The sequence below is a fragment of the Gopherus flavomarginatus genome, chromosome 1 (assembly GCF_025201925.1).
Source record: "Gopherus flavomarginatus isolate rGopFla2 chromosome 1, rGopFla2.mat.asm, whole genome shotgun sequence".
NCBI classification, from domain to species: Eukaryota; Metazoa; Chordata; order Testudines; family Testudinidae; genus Gopherus; species Gopherus flavomarginatus.
This window is the reverse complement of record NC_066617.1, coordinates 295495554-295517414: the sequence shown is the minus strand read 5'-3', so window position 1 is coordinate 295517414 and position 21861 is coordinate 295495554. Positions and strand designations below refer to the sequence as shown.

Here is a 21861-nt window from a genome sequence, read left to right as displayed (position 1 = left end):
AAGATATAAAAATAATGTTTTGTTTTATTGTGGTTTGTCTAGATATGTGTAAGTTAGGGGGAAATGATGAAAAATATTGCTTTTACTTTAAAAACACACACACACAAACAAGCCCTAATAAAAGTTCAGAATTCAAGGCATGCTATTTTATGCTGGCTCTCCAGGAGTCTGTTTTACAGTAGTATATTGCATTGGCTTGATTTGCTTTTTTATAAGGCAAAAAACAATAGATGGAGCAACCAATCACTTTACTTAATATTTATTAGAGAATAATTCTGAATATGTTTTTAACTTCTTGCAAAGTATATTTGCAACTTAGCATATCCAGCATGTGGCGTCGCTTGTAACCTGTTGAAAATTATCCAAAATAATTAAAACACAATTTCAGGCTGACTTTTTAGGGAGTATGTTTGTGTTTTATTTGGTATAGGGATGTACACCACACTTTAGGAATTTATAAACTCTACAGACTTGGAGAGGTTTAAGCTCTGCAATTACTGAGCACATAACATGATCTGCAAGCCTGTTTCTTACAGACATATATACACAAATGAGCCTGCTCACCTTATATATTGACTAGTATTAAAATAATTTTAACATACAAATCACTAATGGTTTGGCTGGTTTTAGTCTCTATGCTAAGGTAGTGTGTGTGCACATGAGTATATATATATGAGACTGTATTGTCAGACAATATGTATATTGAGTCTACAAGAAAGTGAGGTTTGCAATTGTCTGAATTTGTAAAACACTGCACTGTTATCTTGTACAACAAAACAAAGGGTTTCAAATGTTTTTGAAGGCCTGAACCTGTTCCCATTTTATTTAACAGTGGTTTTTGCCATTCATTTCAGGGGGAACAGATTTGGTCTTTTGACTGCAGACAACTGAGAAGCCAGAAACGATGTACAAGGTTGTCTGAAGCTTTCCTGGTAAATCTAAACAAGATTTGGTTTTTATTTCATGGTCAATCTTATATTTATTAGAGTACTTTTCCAGTTCCAAAAGGATTTAGATATGCTGTAGAATTGGGATGACACATGTGAAATCAAATTTACCACTAGCAAGTATGAATACAAATATGCACACCTGTCTTCAAAATAAATACAAGTAGAAAGATGGCACTGAACTAACTAAAGACCTTCTAGTGACAGACTCCTCTGTCAATCCATCTTTGTCATCTATTGAAGCATTTAAAATTGGCAAGAAAATGCAAGGAATGTTGTGACATTTGGGGTTCACTCAGGCCAGTAAGGGGTTCAGTCAATGCCTGCATTGTAACCCTAGGTGTCTTGTGAGTGTGCAGTTTGGTTCAGAGCTCCAGATCCAACAGCCTGACAGGAGCCCACAAGCCTCACCCTGGATTTGCCCAACTTGAATACTCCTTGCAGGCAGACCTTAGTACCCTTCCAGCTCTGAATGTGCACTCCCTGCAGGGTCCAGTCACTCTCACTGGACTCTTACAGAAATGTATTAGGTTCACTGCCTCTACAGAGACAGTACAATAATATTCCAATACCAGAAGAAAATACTTTACTGAACTTACTCATCACTGATGATATATAATGAAAGCAAAACGAGTTTATTAACAAAAAACTATGAATTAAATGATACCAAGTAAAAGAAAATAAAGGCAGAGATGGTTATCAGCAAGTGAAAATGAAAACGCTCATCTAAAAGTCTAAAACTTAATTTAGCAAGAAAATCTTTGTTCAATATGTTTTTTTCTTTCACTCACAGTTTCCTTTGCAGCCTTTTACTGGTTGGCCTGGCTAGGACCCATCACTAAAATCAAATTGCTTGGTTTGTCTACTTAAAGTGAAAGATAACTTAGGGGTTTGCTTTCCCTCTCTTTATAGTTCTGTTAAATTTTAAATGTATACTGCTGAAGGGTACCCCCAGATACAGTTCATTAGTTCATGCTGAGTAAAGGAGCCAGGGGGTCTGAAAGATAAGGCTCCATGCTGGTTTCTCCCCCACTTGTAGTTGCTACTGTACAAATTATCTCTTCTTATGGCAATATCCGACACAAATGAAGAGTCTATTGCAGCGATTCTCAAACTTTAGCAACCCAAGGCCCCCATTTTTATTTAAATTTTTCAGGGACATCCTGCTCAGCCCTTGTCCCCTCCCACCCCATCGGAGGGATAGCTCAGTGGTTTGAGCACTGGCCTGCTAACCCCAGGGTTGTGAGCCCAATCCTTGAGGGGATCATTAGGGAACTGGGGTAAAAATCGATCTGGGGATTGGTCCTGCTTTGAGCACGGGGTTGGACTAGATGATCTCCCGAGGTCCCTTCCAACCGTGATATTCTATGATTCTGGGCTGGGAGTTTAGGTTCGGGAGGAGGTTTGGGCTCTGGGAAGGAGTATGGTTGAAGGACGGAGTGCAGGAGGGAGTTTGGTGCTGGAGGAGGCTCGAGATTGGGTGCAGGAAGGGGTGAGGGGGACAGCGTTTACTTTAGGTGGCTCCCACAAGTGACTGGCACATCCTTCTCGCAGCAGCTCCTAGGCGGGGGGGCGCAGGGATCACCACACGCTGCCCCTGCCTGCAGGAACTGCCCCTGCAGCTCCCATTGGCTGCAATTCCAAGCCAATGGGAGCTGCAGAGTCAATGCTTGGGCTGGGGACAGTGCATGGAGGTGCCTTTTTCGTCCCAGCCCCCTGGGCTGCAGGGACGTGCTGGCCGCTTCCAGGAGCAGTGCAGTCCCAGATTCCACACTCCTTCCCCTCCCTCCCAGGGCCTCCTTCAGGCCAAGAAACAGTTCCTTCAGGCCAGGGAACGCTTTCCTGGCCTGAAGGAGGACCTGGGAGGGGGGAGGAGTTGAGAGAGGGAGGGGGGAAGGAGTTGATCAGCAGGGCCCACAGACACCCTGGAGTACCCTCGGGACCCCCAGGGGTCCACGGACCCCAGTTTGAGAAATTCTGGTCTATTGAAAAGGGAGCACAACTGGTCTGAGGTGTTGGCCTCCTTCCTTTGTTTATCAACTCCCCCGACATGCTTGGTTTAAACAGCTTTTAAGTCACAGACTTTAAAACACAGTACTAGTGACCATCCATACTTTTACATGTAGGATTGCTACATATATTTTATAATGATATTATTGACCAGTGTATTATCAGTTTTCAAATGATACCTCACAAGGCATATTCTGTACAAAATTATTGCAGTAGTGTGTGGGGTGTGAATACAGGGTGCCTTGGATCACAGATGTACTTAAAACAATTCAACTTATATCATGGCAAAAAATGTGAAAATATGGTACATGTACCTAATATACTTTTGTTGTTGTTTAATGCAATCTAATAATGTGGATTAAGCATTAGATGAGATTTTCCTCATCCATCTTATCCATGCGTGAAAGGTGGACAGTTAGGCACAAACCAACTAACTTTTAGAAAAGTAATAACCATAAAGGATTAAGGGTCTAATTCTCATTTACTCTAAAACCCTTTTTACACTGGTGAAAAGGGGTATTGAGGTGGGTGTAAGTTAGTGGGGTCTTAGTATAAATGATAACCAGTCTTTTATGTATTCTTCTGGGCCAGGATCTATCTATGAGTCCATCCCAGAGGACTGGAATCCAGTACACACAGAGGAGATGGGAAGATTCATCTATGACCCTCCTCTTCCTCTCCCCATGTGGAACTTGCACCTACATGTGAAAGGAGTCTGGACAACCCAGCTATGTCTAAACACTACCATACTCACATCAGCTCAGAATGTCTGGTGGGTTGGAATGCTGGAGTTGAGCCAGTTAACAGGAAGGATAATGAGAGACAGTGGGATTGTCAGTTCAGTAGATAAAATTTTCGAGGAGTTTGCTTGCAACTGGCAAATGGGCTTGTGCATATATTGGAGGTTAGATGAACAGGAACCAGATTTTAAGAGGATGCTAAAGCAGGGGCATGGAAACGTGAAAGAGCACTGAGCAGGGGATGGAGAGTTCTGGTCCACTTCCACAATTGCTAATGGGGACCTAAATGGAGATTCTATTTCTGCATCATTTATAGGTACCTTGCATCTTAGTCCCTGGCATTTGTTCAGATCTCATTTACTCAGATACTATGGTTATGATGGTAAAATAAAAACCTAAATGGAAAGAATATTTTTTCCTTAATACTTTGACAATCATTGCTCAGACTTTCCGAATCTTGCATATCCCTTGCATGGTTCTTGCATTTTTCTCAGTATGAGTAGTATAATTCACAGCTTTGTTGCACTACATAAGGAGACAATAACACCAGCGCACAGTCACTCCCTACAACCTGTACCTCTAGGCACTGCCCATGACAATTTAAAGTGATGAGGCATTCCTTGCAATGGCCCACAAATACCACAGGATGATTACAGTCTGAATAAATGGCTGAAACAGAAATACACTAGGGCAGTGGGTCTCAAACTGTGGTCAGGATCCCAAAGTGGGTCATGACCTCATTTTAATGGGATCACCAGGGCTGGCATCAGACTTGCAGGGGCCCGTGGCCAAAGCCAAAGATTGAACCCACCACCTGAGGCCAAAGCTGAAGCCCTTGGACTTCAGTCCTAGGTGGCTGGGCTCAGGCTTCGTCTTTGGCCCCCCACCCAGGACAGCGAGGCTTGGGTGGGCTCAGACTTTGGTTCCCCCGTCCTGGGTTCGTGTAGTAATTTCTATTGTCAGAAGAGGGCTGCAATGCAATGAAGTTTGAGAACCCCTAGGGTCTGCTTTTCAGAGGGTTCTCATGCCTGGTATTTCTCCCCACCATGAGAGCCATTTTACTGTCACAAAATCAGAGGTAACTTCTGAAATCAGGCCCTCAATGAAGAGGGAGTATTTTCAGGTGTACATGAAAGCCATAACCTAAGAAAAGCATCATGTAGGTCTGCTGCCTCATACCAAGATGACCCTTTGCAATGAATTTATTTTTGTATTTTTTTACAAGTTTAATGGCTTACATAATTATGATTAAAATGAGTTAGTAACATTTTTATTTTTAATGCATACTTTCTGCCTATGCAGGAACAATTTAGGAGAAAGGCAGTATTGAGAATAATTCTTTTATGTGTATATTTTGGTTTAACTAATTGTTTTAAAATTTATACATGTTATAACTATTCATAAGCATAAATGTTACATACTGGGGGAAAGACACCTGTAAGGACTGATCTGCAGGTATTGACTTCTGTGAACATCCTCACTTGAGCAAACTTAGTTTTATGTGGATGTAAAACACTAAAATCAGAATGGTAGTCTTGCATCCACTTTGTACATGCATAAGTGACTTTTCAAGGTGCAGGTTGATAGATAATACGGATGTTTATTTTAATTGTTTCAACACCATGTTTTTATGCCCTACCTATGTGCAGGTATCCTACGGTTCCCAGCAATCAGGATAACATCACAGAGTTGCTGTTGCTTCAAGTAGCTTTCCATCTTTCTGAAAGTTTGTTCAGCATGGTGCACTGCCTGATAGAACTCCTCAGAGCTACTGGAGTCCATATCACATTGAGGTGTCAGGGGATGGCTTGCTGCTGACAACCTGTGAAACGCAAAAGAAAGGCAGTGTTGAAATGCCACCAATTATCTAATCTTAATCACAGACTTCTAGAGGGTGATAGAGAGAAATCAATGTATCTTTTCCTATTATCACAGGAAGCACAAGACAGCAAAAAAATGTTTTCAGTCTAAAGAACCAGCTAACGTATATAACAGTGGTTTAGCAAAACTATTGTTATTTCTGGGACACTGAAAACAGAACAGGAGATATACTATTCTCCCCAAAGGAGTTTAGTCAGAATTTAATTAATGCATTTTTTTAACAAGTGTCATCAGCATGGAAGCATGTTCTCTGGAATGGTGGCCAAAGCATGAAGGGGTGTATGAATGTTTAGCATATCTGGCACGTAAATACTTTGCAATGCTGGCTACAAAAGTCCCACGCGAACGCCTATTCTTACTTTCTGGTGACATTGTAAATAAGATGTTGGCAGCATTATCTCCCAGAAGTGTAAACAAACTAAAAAAGAAGATGGACTGAGTGGACTTGTAAGTGCTAATGTCTTACATTGTTTTGTTTTTAGTGCCATTATGTAACAAAAAAATCTACATTTGTAAGATGCACTTTCAAGGTAAAGAGATTGTATTATAATACTTGTATGAGGGGAATTGAAAAATACTGTTTCTTTTGTTTATCATTCTTACAGTGCAAATACTTATAATAAAAAGTAATAATATAAAGTGAGAAGTGTACATTTTTATTTTGTGCTGTAATTGAAATCAATATATTTGTTAATCTCTGCCATTCTGGTTTCGTGGTTTTTTTATATGCACTTTGCACAGGTGTATATAATGGCATAAAGCACCGGGCAATGGAGACCCAGACCTCAGATGTATTTAGTAAAAAAGGCTGATAGTATGGTGGAGCTAAAAGAAAGACAATAGGAAAGAAGTGCCCAGGGGATATGGAGGGAAGTGGAGGGCTATGTTGTCAACTCTCTCTCTCTCTCTCTCTCTCTCTCGGGGAAAACTGAACAATTAAGTGGAGACAATGCAACCCTTGAGCTGCCAAGCCCCAAATATACAAACAGCAAACAGTAGCATTCAAAATGTATGGCTGACAAAGGCTCAAAATGAGCAGAAGAGAAAGACATTTGAAATAAAATATGATGTGTATTGGTAGGGTTGGGCACTCCACTGCTTTGCACCCTGTGTAGACATTTACACTTCTGTAAAATGGGTGCTCAGATTTTATCGTGATAGAGCCAAAGAAAAGGAAGAATGTAAAATGCCACCACTTTACACAGACATCCACGATTATTGTCTATTTTATCTACCTAATTTGAATGCACTTTTCCCTTCAATCACTGAAGGCCAGACCTTAAATGAGAAACTTAAATTGGGATATATCAGAGCATTTCATTGTTACTGGAACATGCAATTTGCCCTCTTGTATTTAACTTTTCTCAATTTATATAAAGGGATCAGCCATCCAGAAATCCAATTATCTGCCAGCTGTTTCATTGGGTATAAAATATGCTATACTTTAAGTCTTTATAATAAATATTTTATAGAAACAAAATATCTACAGTTCCTTAATAATATATATTAATATTCTACTCTTTATAACTGGCAAATAGGCACAAGAAATGTTCTACAAGCACAGACAAAAAATAATAATCTTCACATAATTTCTTCCCTAACCAGTGTTTAGTGTATACTTTGTGTTCATTAATCTGTGGTATTGCTGTTTCTAATCTAAAATAGTCTGTCAAGAGTCATTGCCTATATCAGTGATCAACTTAAAATTCAAGAGAGAAAGAATTTTAGTGTTTCTCAACTCTTGCTTACAGTAACAGAGGATTGTGGTTTTGTTTGCAATCAAAGGTTTGGTTTCCAGTCAGCCACCAGCAATCAAAGTTGTAACTATATGCCCTACCAGCACTTTAATCAGATTACTTGTCTTCAATTTATGTAATCACAATCAAGTTATCCAGAGTGCTAAATCAAAGTGAAATACAGTTCAAAGACTGTTACATTTTTATTTATTTCAATGATTTTTTTTCACAATATTTTCACACACACACACACACACACACACACACACACACACACACAATGAAGTGAAGTGCAGATCTACTTTTTAAGCTCACTGGTTGCACAAATCATCTGTTCCTTTCCTACAGCTAAATCTGTATAATGTATCATTGAAAACAGAATTTAATACAGGGACTAATTTGGGGCTCAACCCACTTGTAACCAAACTCATTTCTTAGACATCACGAGGCACCATTCATGCATTATGGCATCCAAGTACCTAGTCAAAATATACCTGATTGTCAGGCTATTCCAAAAGGACAGGAGACACTTGATATGGTTTTAATCAGGCTGTGACTTTATTGTTAGATGTCTGGGACTGCACAGTGCAGGTAACCCATGTTCATTCAATAACTACCTGGGGGGCTTCCATCAGCCCCCTCCCCCCCCCACCATCCAGGTCCCACAGCCAAGCCACTGCTGGGACCTTACCATTCACATTCCTTTGTAGGAGGATTTAGGTGGGATATAAGAAAAGGGAGTTGGCTCCCTGCTGTACCAGTCATAGGAGCCCCAAACCACCCTCCCTCACATTCTGTTCTTTTAACCAACACCTCCTTTTAAGCCCTTAACCAAGCCATTTATCCGGTTACTGTATACCAGTGCAGTACCTGCACTGGCCATCAGCCCCACACTTACTTAATGAGTAACTAACTCCCTTCATATCTCATGTCAACAAAGTCCTCCCCGAGCCCACTGTGGGAAAGGAAAAAAAAAACACTCCACCTAAGCTAATCTAGTGATGTGGGAAAAATTCCTTACCAGTTCCCCTAAAAAGGGGCAGATAGCACAAAGTCCAGAGCAGGTCTGGACCAAACCTGGTATATTGTCCCCTGAAGAGAGGGAGGGTGGGTGTTGCCTTGCCTGCTCCGTGGAAAAGGGCTTATCCCACCCAGGCTTGCCTCTTTTCAACCCTCCTGCAATGAGTAAGCATTGCCACACTGAACCATTCCCCCATTTTACAGCAGTCTGACCTCTCTTCCTCCAACACTTGTAAAGCACTGTTTCCTTTCCCTCGGCCAGCTGGACAACATCCCCCCAGTTTAAAGGTGCAGTGCAGTCAATCTGATGTTACATGTATGAAGTTTTCTCTGAGATCAAGGGGAGTTCCATATTCAAAATAGCATCAGAATGTTATTAACCTGAATAAAGAAAAACAAAATGCCCTTTTCCACAAGACTTATGAACATTAGGAATAGTCTACCTTAAAGAGTTGCTAACAGGCATCTCAAAATAAATCACTAAACATAAGGAGGAAAAATCATAACATTAACAGAATATTTAAATAAACATGATTCAATCACACTGCTTGTCAACGTTTCCCATTCCCATTTTTATGTTTGTGACTACTGAGATTGTAAACTCCTTGGAGTATAGATCTGACTTGCCTTCACATCTATCTGTAAAGTATCTAACATATGGTTGGCAATATGGAAACAATAAAAAAATTAGATAAAAGCAGAAATAATACAGGAAAAAAATGGTCTTGTGCCTAAACCATTGGCCTGGAACTGTAGCAATCTGGGTCAATTCCTAGTTTGGATGCAGACTTGCAGTGTGACCTTGCACAAGTCACATGGTGTGGATTTTCAAGAGGTTAGGGCCAGATTTTCAAGTGCTCAGCACCCACACTGGAGACAGATATTTAGAAGAGCTCATCTCCAGTCCCAGGGGCACTGGAATCTTTGTAGAAGTGTGGTGGTCAAAGCCAAAGTGCCCCCACTCTCTCTGCAGTTGGCTGCTCCACCGGTGAGCCAGCTGCCCTCTCTTCTGGTGTCCCAGAAGTCCCTGGTGGGTGAAAGGTGAATTGCAGCACCTCCCTGGCAGAATTTATTATTCTGAGGGGTGAGGGAGAATCTGCAGATGACACAAACTTTGCTCTTATGTTTATTTTGTTACAAAGTGAATGGCATGTCCCTCCTACTATTAAACATGTGGGACCATGGCCCCGTGGTGCCCTCCAGTTCTGGTGCCAGTGATGTAGACATCAAAAAGTGCTCTGACCTCAGTAGCTCCCATTGTGACACTTATGGAAAGATTTTCAAAAGAGTTGAGATTTTTTGCTTCAAAACCTCTGGCCCTTAATCTCTCCATGCCTTAATTCCTTATCACTAAAATGCTAACAAGTATGCTTTGTTTTGTCACATGAGTGGTAAAGGAGCAATTAATTAGCACTGAGGAAGAGCTCAGATACCTTCACTCTGGTGAAAGGGGATGCTCACAGACAAATTATAACACCTGTAATAATGACTGCAGGATTTAAAGTCTTAAATTGTGTGTGCAGTTTTTTTTTAATAATTTTCTTGTTTCTGGATTATCTAAATCTAAGATAAGGCCATATATCTGTGAATATCTTATAAGACATGAGGTTTCTAATCTTGCATCCAGTCCTGAAACTGAGCTTAGACTGTATAATTGTCTTTGAAAGGAATTAACACTTTCAGTAGAAACATTTCTAAAATACATGTTTTCTATAAAAATATTACACAAAGTTAAGAGTCATCTGCATAAGTATTATTTTATTTTAGATTTTATTATAATTAATGGCCAAAGCTCAGCAGCTTCATGGTAAGTTGCAGCTCAACAATTGCAGCATACCACATAACAGCATCCCAAAAAGAAGGACACCCATCTGAGACAGATATATAGTGTTAATGAAGGTGGACCCACAGGAGAAGATATCATTGGGCAGCACCTTAAAAAGGCTGAGGTATGGCTATTGTCTCGCTAACAATATGAGAAGTTACTGAATAGGTTGCTCAGTCCAAGAGTGTCCTGATTAACAGCTACAACAATGGAACTATACATTTCTGTTTGTACCATAGAATCTCTATGGATAGTACACCTCTACCTTGATATAACACTGTCCTCGGGAGCCAAAAAATCTTACCATATTATAGGTGAAACCATGTCATATCAAACTTGCTTTGATCCACTAGAGTGTGCAGCCTCGCCGCCCCCCGCCCCGGAGCACTGCTTTACCGCGTTATATCCAAATTTGTGTTATATCGGGTCGCGTTATATTGAGATAGAGGTGTAATTCCATGCTTGAATAATAAGAATATAGCAGTAGGATATATTACCAGTCACCTAACCAGGATGTGATAGTGCCTGTGAAATGCTCACGGAGATTAGAAAGGCTATTAAAATGAAAAAATCCTAGTGAGGAAAATAGAAAGGAGCATAAACTCTGGCAAATGAAGTGTAAAAATGTAATTAGGAATGCCAAAAAAGAATTTGAAGAACAACTAGCCAAAGACTCAAAAAGTAATAGCAAAAAAAGGTTTAAGTATATCAGAAGCAGGAAGCCTGCTAAACAACCAGTGTGGTCAATGGACAATCAAGATGCTAAAGGAGCACTCCAGGATGATAAGGCTATTGTGGAGAAACTAAATGAATTCTTTGCATCCGTCTTCATGGATGAGGATGTGAGGGAGATTCCCAAACCTGAATTATTCTTTTTAGGTGAGAAATCTGAGGAATTGTCCCAGATTGAGGTATCGTTAGAGGAAGTTTTGGAACAAGTCGATAAACTAAACAGTAATAAGTCACCAATGGTATTCACCCAAGAGTTCTGAAGGAACTCAGATCTGAAATTGCATAACTACTAACTGTAGTCCAGAGGTCAGCAACCTCTAGCATGCAGCTCGCAGGGTAAGCACTCTGGTGGACCGGGCCAGTTCGTTTACTTGCCACATCATTTTGAATATCTCTTGAGACATCTGACTAAATATTGGTATAATGAGATGACTAGTTTGTATATTTAACATGATTTTAGATGTTAATAATTATAGTTAATAATTTGGCAGTAATCTTTTCCCTTCCCACCTGCCCATGTTGATAGATGAAAACTGTTAGTTTAGTTAAAATGTTCTTATGTTTGTGTTCATGTGACCTTGTTATAGGAACACTTCTTCTAATGTACACATATACCTAATATTCATATAATGCCAGACTGTACGTTCATGATTTGTTTAAAATGAAATGACATTTAACTAAGAAAAGAGAGACAAAGAAACAATAAAAATATCAATGAGATATAGTAGTTCTATATAGTGGAAACTTATAATATGATCTATGTGGGCAAATCTAACCACTCAAAGTAAAGTGATGAATATATTAAATCAAAGACACCCTTCTCATTGGTGGCCAGCACTGCAATATGGGTGAATATTGCCTCTGAATTAAAGGTAACCATTTTCTAACCCAGCTCAACCTAAATCAATCTAGTCTGCACTGCAATGAAGATAGCCAACAAAGATCAGTGCTCCTCCATTTAGAAGGGTAAAATTCCCTCTCCCTCTGAACAGTGCAGGATCACTTGGTTGATAAGTGATCTCAGATAAAATAAAGTTTCTTCTGACCAGAATAATTCTTAATATTAGGGTATCACTAAATTTTGGTTTATTATTTTTTTTGTTCCCTTTATCTGACTCAGTTACAAACATAGGTGGTATGTCTAATTATAATTTACTAGATCAGTTACAAAGAGTTATTTGTTATTTTATTTCATAATGTAATTTATAACTGTGGAGCCAAATTTTACTCTTTTTTACACTTGAGGATCTCCACTGACTTCAAAGGGGTTATAGAGGATTAAATGTTAACGTTGCCTGTAATATTAATTTTAGTAAATAATTGTATGTAGGAAAGGTATTTGTCCAAGGGTTTCCATATCTGGAAGAGGTTTTGGAGTTATTTTTTCCTCTCTAAATGTGACAAATTCAATTGCTCTCAGCTGGTACACTTTTACAACAGGCGGTTGTGAGACCTGTTCATCCAATAGAAGACCTCCAGCAACAATAGTAGCGCATACTCTGGACAAACATTATAGGATATTTTCCAGATGTTCTATAGATTTTGTTCTTCCCATTCACACTCAATTTAATTTTTAGTCAGAACATTAGTTGGCACACCTGTTTTGCAGCAAGTACATACCCAAATCTTACATCTCCACATACACATCACTCAAAGCACAGTTTGACATTATTAGCATTTTTAATCTGCATTTTCAGATTATATATATAATTAATTTGAACAGATTCTTTCCCAGATCTGGGAAGTGTAATTAGATCTTTCTGTTTCTTTTTTTTCCAAACCAGAACACATTAAGGTGTTGAAGGCTGTCCTCAGCAGAAAATCCCATAATAGTGAAACTTGGTCTTATTGTTCTCCTTGGAACTGATTCCAGCATTTAAATGCTCCTCTTCTAAACTCAGGGACCTCTGCTACCCATTTTGCGAAAGTTCACGTCGTCTGTACAAACCCAGAGCACATTTTTTTTTCAGGGAGCAGAGCAGCTAGAGAAGTGGCTGTAGCCTGCGACAAACCCCTTACATGGGTGTTCTGTTGATTGAATTTGTGTAATTTCTGGATCAGCTAAGACATCCCATGCCATTGCCTCGTCCTACTCCTAAACAATCCTGTCTGCATTGCCTTGGAGTGGTGCTTCTCAATGAGAAAGCATTGCAGAGTTTCCCTGTTCGATTGCTCCAGCTTCCATGCAAAGCTGACATAGGGTCCATTGCTCTTTCAACCTTGTTTGGGGCATATTGTTCCTATTATTCCAATTGAACCTAATATGACAAGATTCTTGCCAACTGTTTTATAGCTAATCTTTCTGCCAGTGCATCCACCATTGCACTCTGGTTATATTACACATGTAAACATATTAACCATTTATTGACTGTCACTGTAACTTATGTTTACTGGTACACTTAAATCCATTTCCTCATTAGCTTTCACTAGTTCATTCACATTTTTATTCAGACTTTTGTCTTTTTGGATCTCACTTAACACATTACTTTGCAAACAAATGTATTTTAATTCCTGAAGGGTATAGCAACAGAAAGCTTATAAATATATTATAAAGCACACAAGGCACTAGAGACCAAAATTACACCCGCATAATATACCAGCTTTATGAAAAGAAAAAAACTGGATCTGGAGGAAAATGAGCCATTTGTGTTGAAAATGAGGCACATAGCCAGAAAACAGCATCCCAAGTCACAGGAGACTTCACTGTTTAAAACTGCTGGCACCTGAAAAGCAACATAGGAGCACAGCCAAACTTCCAAGTTAGAGAAGTGCCATCAGCAGACACTGGTGGAGGAATTTCAACCCTTTAAAGGAAACTGGACGGGGCTTCTTACAACAGAAAGAAACCCAGGTGAGCCCTTCTTTCCTGCCCTGTCCATGTCCAAGATCAGTAAAAAATTTCCTTTCACATTGGCAGGAACAGTCAAAAATACACACACTCCTGAGACAGCATGCTCTGGATAGGATGGGAAGAATGTCTGCTACTTGATCGGGGCAGCTCCAGACCCCAGCACGCCAAGCGCGTGCTTGGGGCGGCAAGCCACTGGGGGCACTCTGCCGGTCGCCGTGAGGGCAGCAGGCAGGATGCCTTCGGCTGCTTGCCTGTGGAGGGTCTGCTGGTCCCACGGCTTCATGCTTGGGGCGGCAAAATGCCTACAGCCGCCCCTGTACTTGATCTCCACAGGAGCGTTCCCCTCTGGTTACTTTTTGGTTTTGGACAATGAAGAATTTGGTCCCAAGTGAGTAAATAAATGTTGTGCCACTACATGAACACAATTCCCTTGTGTCTCTGCCAGAAATTGGCTTTTTTTTACTTCAGAAAACTGAAATCATTGAATTATGATCTTCATAACTTCTTAGTGCAAGCAAGTATATAAAACAGTCAAATAATTACAACTCGAGTTAAGAGGTTGGTAATACTTTTACAATACATTAATATTAGGGCTGTTGATTAATCACAGTTAACTCATGCAATTAACTAAAAAAATTGTGATAAAAATTAATTGTGATTAATCACAGTTTTAATTTCACAATAGAATACCAATTGAAATGTATTAAATATTTTGGATGTTTTTCTACTTTTTCAAATATATTGATTTCAATTACAATACAGAATACGAAGTGTACAGTACTCACTTTATATCATTTTGATTGCAAATATTTGCACTGAAAAATCATAAACAAAATAAATAGTATTTTTCAGTTCATCTGATACAAGTACCATAGTGCAATCTTTTTATTGTGAAGGCGCAACTTACAAATGTAGATTTTTTTTTTGTTACATAACTGCACTTAAAAACAAAACAATGTAAAACTTTAGTGCCTACAAGTCAATTCTGTCCTACTTCTTGTACAGCCAATCCCTAAGAGAAACAAGTTTGTTTCCACTTACAGGAGATAATGCTGCCCGCTTCTTATTTATAATGTCACCTGAAAGTGAGAACGGACATTCGCATGGAATTTTTTAACCGGTATTGCAAGGTATTTACATGCCAGATTAGTAAGCATTCATATGCCCTTTCATGCTTTGGCCACTATTCCCGAGGACATACTTCCATGCTAATGATGCTTGTTAAAAAAAATAATAAGTTAAATAAATTTGTGACTGAAGTTCTGGGGGGAGAACTGTAGGTCTCCTTCTCTGTTTTACCCAAATTCTGCCATATATTTCATGTTATAGGACAGAGTTTCTCAAACAGGGGTCACCGCTTGTGCAGGGAAAGCCCCTGGTGGACCGGACCAGTGTGCTTACCTACCCCGTCCACAGATCCAGCCGATCGCAGCTCCCACTGGTTGTGAATCGCTGCTCTGGGCCAATGGGAGCTGCTAGAAGTGGCACAGGCCTAGGGATTTACTGGCCGCCTCTTCCAGCAGCTCCCATTCGCCTGGAGCAGCAATTTGCAGCCAGTGGGAGCCGCGACAGGCCGAACCTGTGGACGGAGCAGGTAAACACAACTGGCCCAGTCCGCCCGGGCTTTCCCTACACAAGTGGAGAGTTCTATTTGAGAAACTCTGTTATAGAAGTCTCAGATGATGACCCAGCATGTTGTTCATTTTCAGAGCACTTTCATTGCAGATTTGAGAAAACACTAAAAAGGTACCAATGTGAGATTTCTAAAGATTGCTACAGCATTCAACCAAAAATTTAAGAATTTGAAGTGCTTTCCAAAATCTGATTGCGATGGGGTGTACAGCATGCTTTCAGAAGTCTTAAAAGAGCAACACTCTGATGCAGAAACTACAGAACCCAAACCACCATAACAGAAAATCAGCCTTCTGCTGGTGACATCTGACTCAGATGACAAAAATGAACATGAGTCAGTCTGCACTGCTTTGGACAGTTATCGAGCAGAATGCATCATCAGCATGGACGCATGTCCTCTGGAATGGTGGTTGAAGTATGAAGGGACATATGACTCTTTAGTGCTTCTGGGCCATAAATATCTTGCAATGCTGGTGTGATGGGTTCAATCACAGAAACCCCCTTGTGACTGTCACCTGATGTGCTGAGACTACTTCTCAGCCTGTTTTCTCTGCTAGCTTGGGCCTCCAAAACCCTGTCCTGTTGAGCCAGACAGCCAGTCTGCTCCAAAATAGACCCAGAGTGTAAACCACGTACCCCAAAGCTGCAGACTTAACTGAAAGCAGCTTTAGAAGTGTTTCTGTCTCCAGCACCCAGAAAGCCAGGTCCCAATGGGATACAAACCCTAAATAAATCCATATTCCTCTGTATAAAGCTTATAAAGGGTAAACTCATAAATTGTTCACTCTCTGTAACACTAATAGAGAGATATGCACAGCTGTTTGCTCCCCCAGGTATTAATTACTTACTCTGGTTAATTAATAAGCAAAAGTGATTTTATTAAAGTATAAAAAGTACGATTTAAGTGGTTCCAAGTAATAACAGACAGAACAAAGTACGTTACCAAGCAAAATAAAACAAAACAAGCAAGTTAAAGCCAATACATTAAGAAACTGATTACAGATAAACTCTCACCCTCAGAGATGTTCCAAAAAGCTTCTTTCACAGACTGGACTACTTCCTATTCTGGGTCCAATCCTTTCCTCTGATACAGTTCTTGTTAGCTCCAGCTCAGGTGGTAACTAGGGGATTTCTCATTACTGGAACCCCCTTTGTTCTGTTCCACTCCCTTATATACCTTTGGCACAAGGCAGCAATATTTTCTCTCTCTGGGTCCCCATCCCTCCTTCTAATGGAAAGTCACCAGGTTTAAGACGGATTTCAGTACCAGGTGACATGGTCAAATGTCCTGTGAGACTCCAATCCTTCATTCTTCCTGGACTGACTCACAGGAAGGTTTGCAAGTAAACAGAGCCATTTACAACCAATTGTCTTAGCTGATGGTAGCCATCAAGATTCCAAACCACCACTAATGGCCCACATTTTGCATAATTACAATAGGACCTTAGAGTTATATTTCATATTTATAGTTTCAGATACAAGAATGATATATTAATACAAATAGGATAACCACACTCAGTAGATTATAAGCTTTGTAATGATATCTTACAAGAGACTTTTTGCATGAAGCATATTCCAGTTATATTATATTCACTCATTAGCATATTTTCATAAAATCATGTGGACTGCAACGTCACAGCCGGCTACAATAGTGCCATGCAAATGCCTGTTCTCACTTTCAGGTGACACTGTAAACAAGAAACGGTCAATATTATCTCCCACAAATGTAAATAAACTTGTTTGTCTGAGTGATTGGCTGAACAAGAAGTAGAACTGAGTGGACTTGTATGCTTCAAAGTATTGCATTGTTCTATTTTTGAATGCAGTTATTTTTTGTACATAATTCTACATTTGTAAGCTCAACTTTTATGATAGTGATTGCACTACAATACTTGTATCAAGTGAATTGATTTTTTTTACTTTTACAGCGCAAATATTTACGATAAAAATAAATATAAAGTGAGCACTGTCCACTTTGTATTCTGTGTTGTAATTGAAATCAATATATTTGAAAATGTGGAAAAAAATCCAAAAATATGTATGTAAATATTATTCTATTATTGTTTAATAGTGCAATTAATTGTGATTAATTTTTTTGTAATCACTTGACAGCCCTAATTACTATTTTAATTAACCAGTTGGTATTGTTGGAAAAACCCTTTCTGATTCACAGAACTGCCATCATAAAACACTTTTTTGATATATAGGTTATTTTTCATTATATTTGGTACTGTGTTTATACTATACAAAATACTATATTGAGAGAACAATATTCAGGTGGCAGAGTTAGGAATTGAAAATTGAGGTTATGCCAAAACTCAATTGAATTTACACCTCCAACTCCACTCAATTGTACATTTTAATAGTCTTAATGACATGATCACCTAGGAACCATTTCTCAATATTTACAGTATAAAATCCAGTCCTTCTAAAGCCTTTACATATCCTGTAATAGTTTTTATTGTTGTATTTTATTTAACAATAATGGTCCAATCTACCTTTATAGACTCGGACTTCATACCTGTCAAATTCTGCACTCTCTAAGGCAGTGCCACTCAAGATGGTTTGTGAGGCAATATCCAGTGGATTGCATGTACCAACTGTAAAAAGTTTCTGAAAGTAGAGTGAGGAATGGATTGCTGGTCTTGCTATGAGAGGAGTGGAGCCAGTGTTGTTGGGTGGGATTTTTGTGGACAAGTGATACTAGTTGGAGGGTTGCTGGGTAGGAGGACAGGTATTGATGAGCAGGAGATTTGTGAGACGGTACTGATGAGTGGTGGGTTGGAGGTATTGCTCCCTGTCTTACTCCATATATATATATAGTATTTGGATCGAAGGTATTTGGCCAAGGGTTTCCATACCTGAAAGAGGTTTTGGAGTTATTTTTTCCTCCTTAAATGTGATTAAGATGCTGCCCTGGCATCGGGTTGTGGGTAAGAGAAAGACCGAGCTGGGACTGAGGCAGCTGCAGCAACAAGAGGGAGAGGAGAGGGCTCCTTCCCGAGCATACCCTACCAGGCTCCCAGTGGGCCCTAGCAACACAAGGAATTCATGATACCAGGTGTCCATCATCAGCTGAGCTATGTTGATTTACACCAGATAAGGATCTGACCCCAAACCTTTTTAGTTTTCTGAGGAGGACTGACAAAACAGACTTAAAAGTTCTCCTACTGAATTTAAATAATTCTCTTAACCTTTGATGCTTCCTATTAGCCCAGTGTGTTGGCACTTCCTCTATAATAAATCCTTATTTTTACAGGTTTATAACTCAGCTGTGACAATGGACTGAAAGTTTGAGCCTGAAGATAAGGATGAATGGATATTGTTATGCATGATCTGCCTTAGTACCCTTTGTTAGAAGAAAAAGCTTGTGAGCTGCTGACAAGCCTATCTTTCCAGTTACTAGAAAAAGATTCAGGTCATGCAGTCGGTACCTGACCTGCTTAGCAGAAATAAAATTGCCAGTTTCCAGTACAATATTCTCACTCCCACCCTGCACTAAACATATACAGAAACAAAGGAGGGCATCAAGAGAGAACAGTGAAAAGGATGTTTATAAGCAGTGTTGTGGAATTTCTCCCAGCCAAACCTTATTTTAATAACAGACACATTAAAGACGCATCTTTACAGATGGAGTGTCAGCAGCTCATATCTAATGGGTTTATATATGTCCAGATCCATATTCAATGCCCAGATCATATGGGTCTGTCAATGTAGGGATGCAAAAGGGTGCACCCCCCACCCACTCCTTATTGTAAAAACAGTTACTGGAGTCAGTATATACTGACCCCTGCTATCTGACCAGAACACAGCCTTTTGCAAGGGCAAGAGCATTTTCTAGGGAAATGACACTGAGCAATTAAGGAGACAGTGGAGAGTTTCTGGAGGGAAGAGAGAGAGAGAGGTAAGAGAGAAAGGGAGATGATAAGGCTGATATTATTTGTTTTTGAAGTTAATTAGGTGTCAAAAGATTATAGATAGTACACACAACTGAGTGTGTTTCATTTTTGTATATCAACGTATGTGACCCTGTGGAAATCACAAAATTCAGAAACCTAGTAGTGTGGTCATAGGAGTCTAACATTCTTTGCATAGGGTGGGGAATATCCTGCTTTTGAAGGATTTTTGTTGTTGTTGCAATTATCTTCTTCACACTATGCATTTAAGATATAAGTGGGAACAAGGGTAAGTATCACCCTATGAGAATAATTTGCCAGATTAATTTGCCATGTCTGTAATAATGCAGAACTACAGTGAGGCCAAATGCCATTGTGTATTATCAAGACATGCACACAAACATATGCTTGCATTTACTATTGAGAAACAACCAGTTCTGTTTTGTTTTTGCTTTTTAATATAGGAGACATAGTTAGGGACACTCAAAGGGGGAAAAAAGGAATCTGTTTATTTGCATTATTCCTTAATAGCTTTAGAATTGGATAGTACACTCCTGTCTGTGCAACTGGCTTCCAAACAGAATGAAACATGAAGCATAGATAAAACCATCTGTTTGCCTTTGTGACACTATAGCAGATGCTGATCCTTTATAAACACATTCAATGGAAGAGGAATGGACAGGGACCCTGTCTCAAAACTGACAGATTCAACAGCATGAACTTCAGGGTTTGGTAGCTAGTATTAACATGTTATTCAGGAACTATTATTTAGATGGAAGGGCGTAACATTTTACTGACACTAGTAATATAAAAAATAGCATTAGCAGGTACAACTAATTTGGGTTTGGTTAAATGAATCAGAGAGCCTGCTGAACATGTAAATATTAGCCGCCCAAAAGCAAGCTTTGTCCAGTATTTTTATTTTTATGATTTTCCTTGTTCAAATGTCTTTACTAGTGCATAAGAATTCCAGACTCAAAATATGGCAGTCCATAGAAGGAGGGAGAATAAAGAGGATATACACAAACAAATTTAAAAAGTGGAAGTCACAAGCTTCCCTGCTAAATTAGTTCTGGAAAACATTTTAAAGGACATGTTATGACTGGAAATGCTAAATTAATGCACGAAAGTACCTGCATAGTGTTGCAGTTGCAGCCACTCTCCCTGTAGAATTCCCATTGGATTTAAATGTGTGTCTTTACATACAGCAGCTATGGCATTGAGCCAATAGCATAAAATATTCAAATATTATTTTTCTTTTCTTTTCTGTCTTATTTATACCAACAATTTGATATAATTAAGCTCTGCATTACAGTGAAAAGCAATGGCAGATTGCATCCAATGTGTTATATACAAATGCACTTTTCTACATGCCTAAATTCAGACCTTATGGAACTTTGAATAAAGAATTGCGTGTCCTTTTCTTTCATATTAATTGACCTTGTTGCCAAAGCCTGTCTATTCAGAGCAATTAAATAAAATCCATAGTAGATCCCAAAATATTCTATTCAGCTAGTCCAATATGATGTGCAACTTCCCAAAAATGAAAAAGCAAAACTTTTCCCCTAGTATTTTATAGAATAATAATTTGATGTATGAAACTCAAAATATTTTTTCATCTATTCCAAGAACATGATTGTTTGACATTTACACTAATACTGAACTGTAGTGGTATCTCAAAAACACTCCAAATATCAAAGAATATCAACCTATTGACAGAAAATCACTTGATTTTCAAGATCCATTTCTGGTTTTCTTTTCTGTCATTTGTTTGGTCCTCCATGCAGCATTTGTTTGGTCCTCTTGCCCTTCTAGAGTAGATTATTCACTGCAACTCAGAAAGAGACCATTCTCTCTTATACATCTTTACACAAACAAAGAGCCTGGGAGGCAAGATAGCTCAAGGGAGTGGTAATGCATTGTGGAGCCTTTCACCTCTAGGTAATTTTTCTTCCAATCCAAATCATGGAAGTACTGACTGGAAATCATTATCAATGGCTGTTTGGCAGCCTGTGGTAAGTCTATTGTCTCAGAACAATTTCTAGATAAATAAATTGTCCATATAACAAATATCACCACTACTATTGATACTACTATGTATCCTTTTAGAGGTGTCTGTAGTAAGGATAAGAACTGAATGCGCAGGGAAAATGAAACTTTGATTCCATCAGGTCATGTAGCTACAAGGGCTAGCTTTCACTCGTCACTTGTGCGCTCCCTGTTTTGTGGATAAATAGCAGACTTCAGAAAACAGGTCTGTCAATCTGGCAACTTTTACAAGTCTCAAACCTACAGTTAAAGAAAGAATCATATAGTGACAAATTTCCACGGCAAAATTTCCTAAAAAAAACTCTACAAACACCATTTCTGAACAAAGAAATCCCTATACTTGCACCCAAAGTTTGAGCAATTGCATGTGTAGATAAATGTAAAATTTTCCCACTGTATTAGTCAATTAAATTTTTGTGTGGGTGCACCCAGTGTATCTGTAATAACCTTAGTCCCAGATTTGGACCTTAGCGTCCAAAATATGGGGGTTAGCATGAAAACCTCCAAGCTTAGTTACCAGCTTGGACCTGGTACCTGCTGCC

The 21861-nt window shown here is 39.2% G+C and overlaps 1 protein-coding gene across 2 annotated transcripts in view; it reads right to left on the bottom strand.

The window, feature by feature from the left end:
- Nucleotides 1-21861, bottom strand: part of KLHL1 (kelch like family member 1) — a 476546-nt gene that overhangs the window by 323032 nt on the left and 131653 nt on the right. The window contains exon 2 of one of the 2 annotated variants that reach the window (XM_050948454.1): nucleotides 5337-5519. The exons of the other annotated variant lie outside the window; for it this stretch is intronic. Within the exon in view, the coding sequence (XP_050804411.1) occupies nucleotides 5337-5519 (183 nt within the window). The remainder of the gene's footprint in view (nucleotides 1-5336; nucleotides 5520-21861) is intronic. 2 annotated transcript variants of the gene reach the window in all.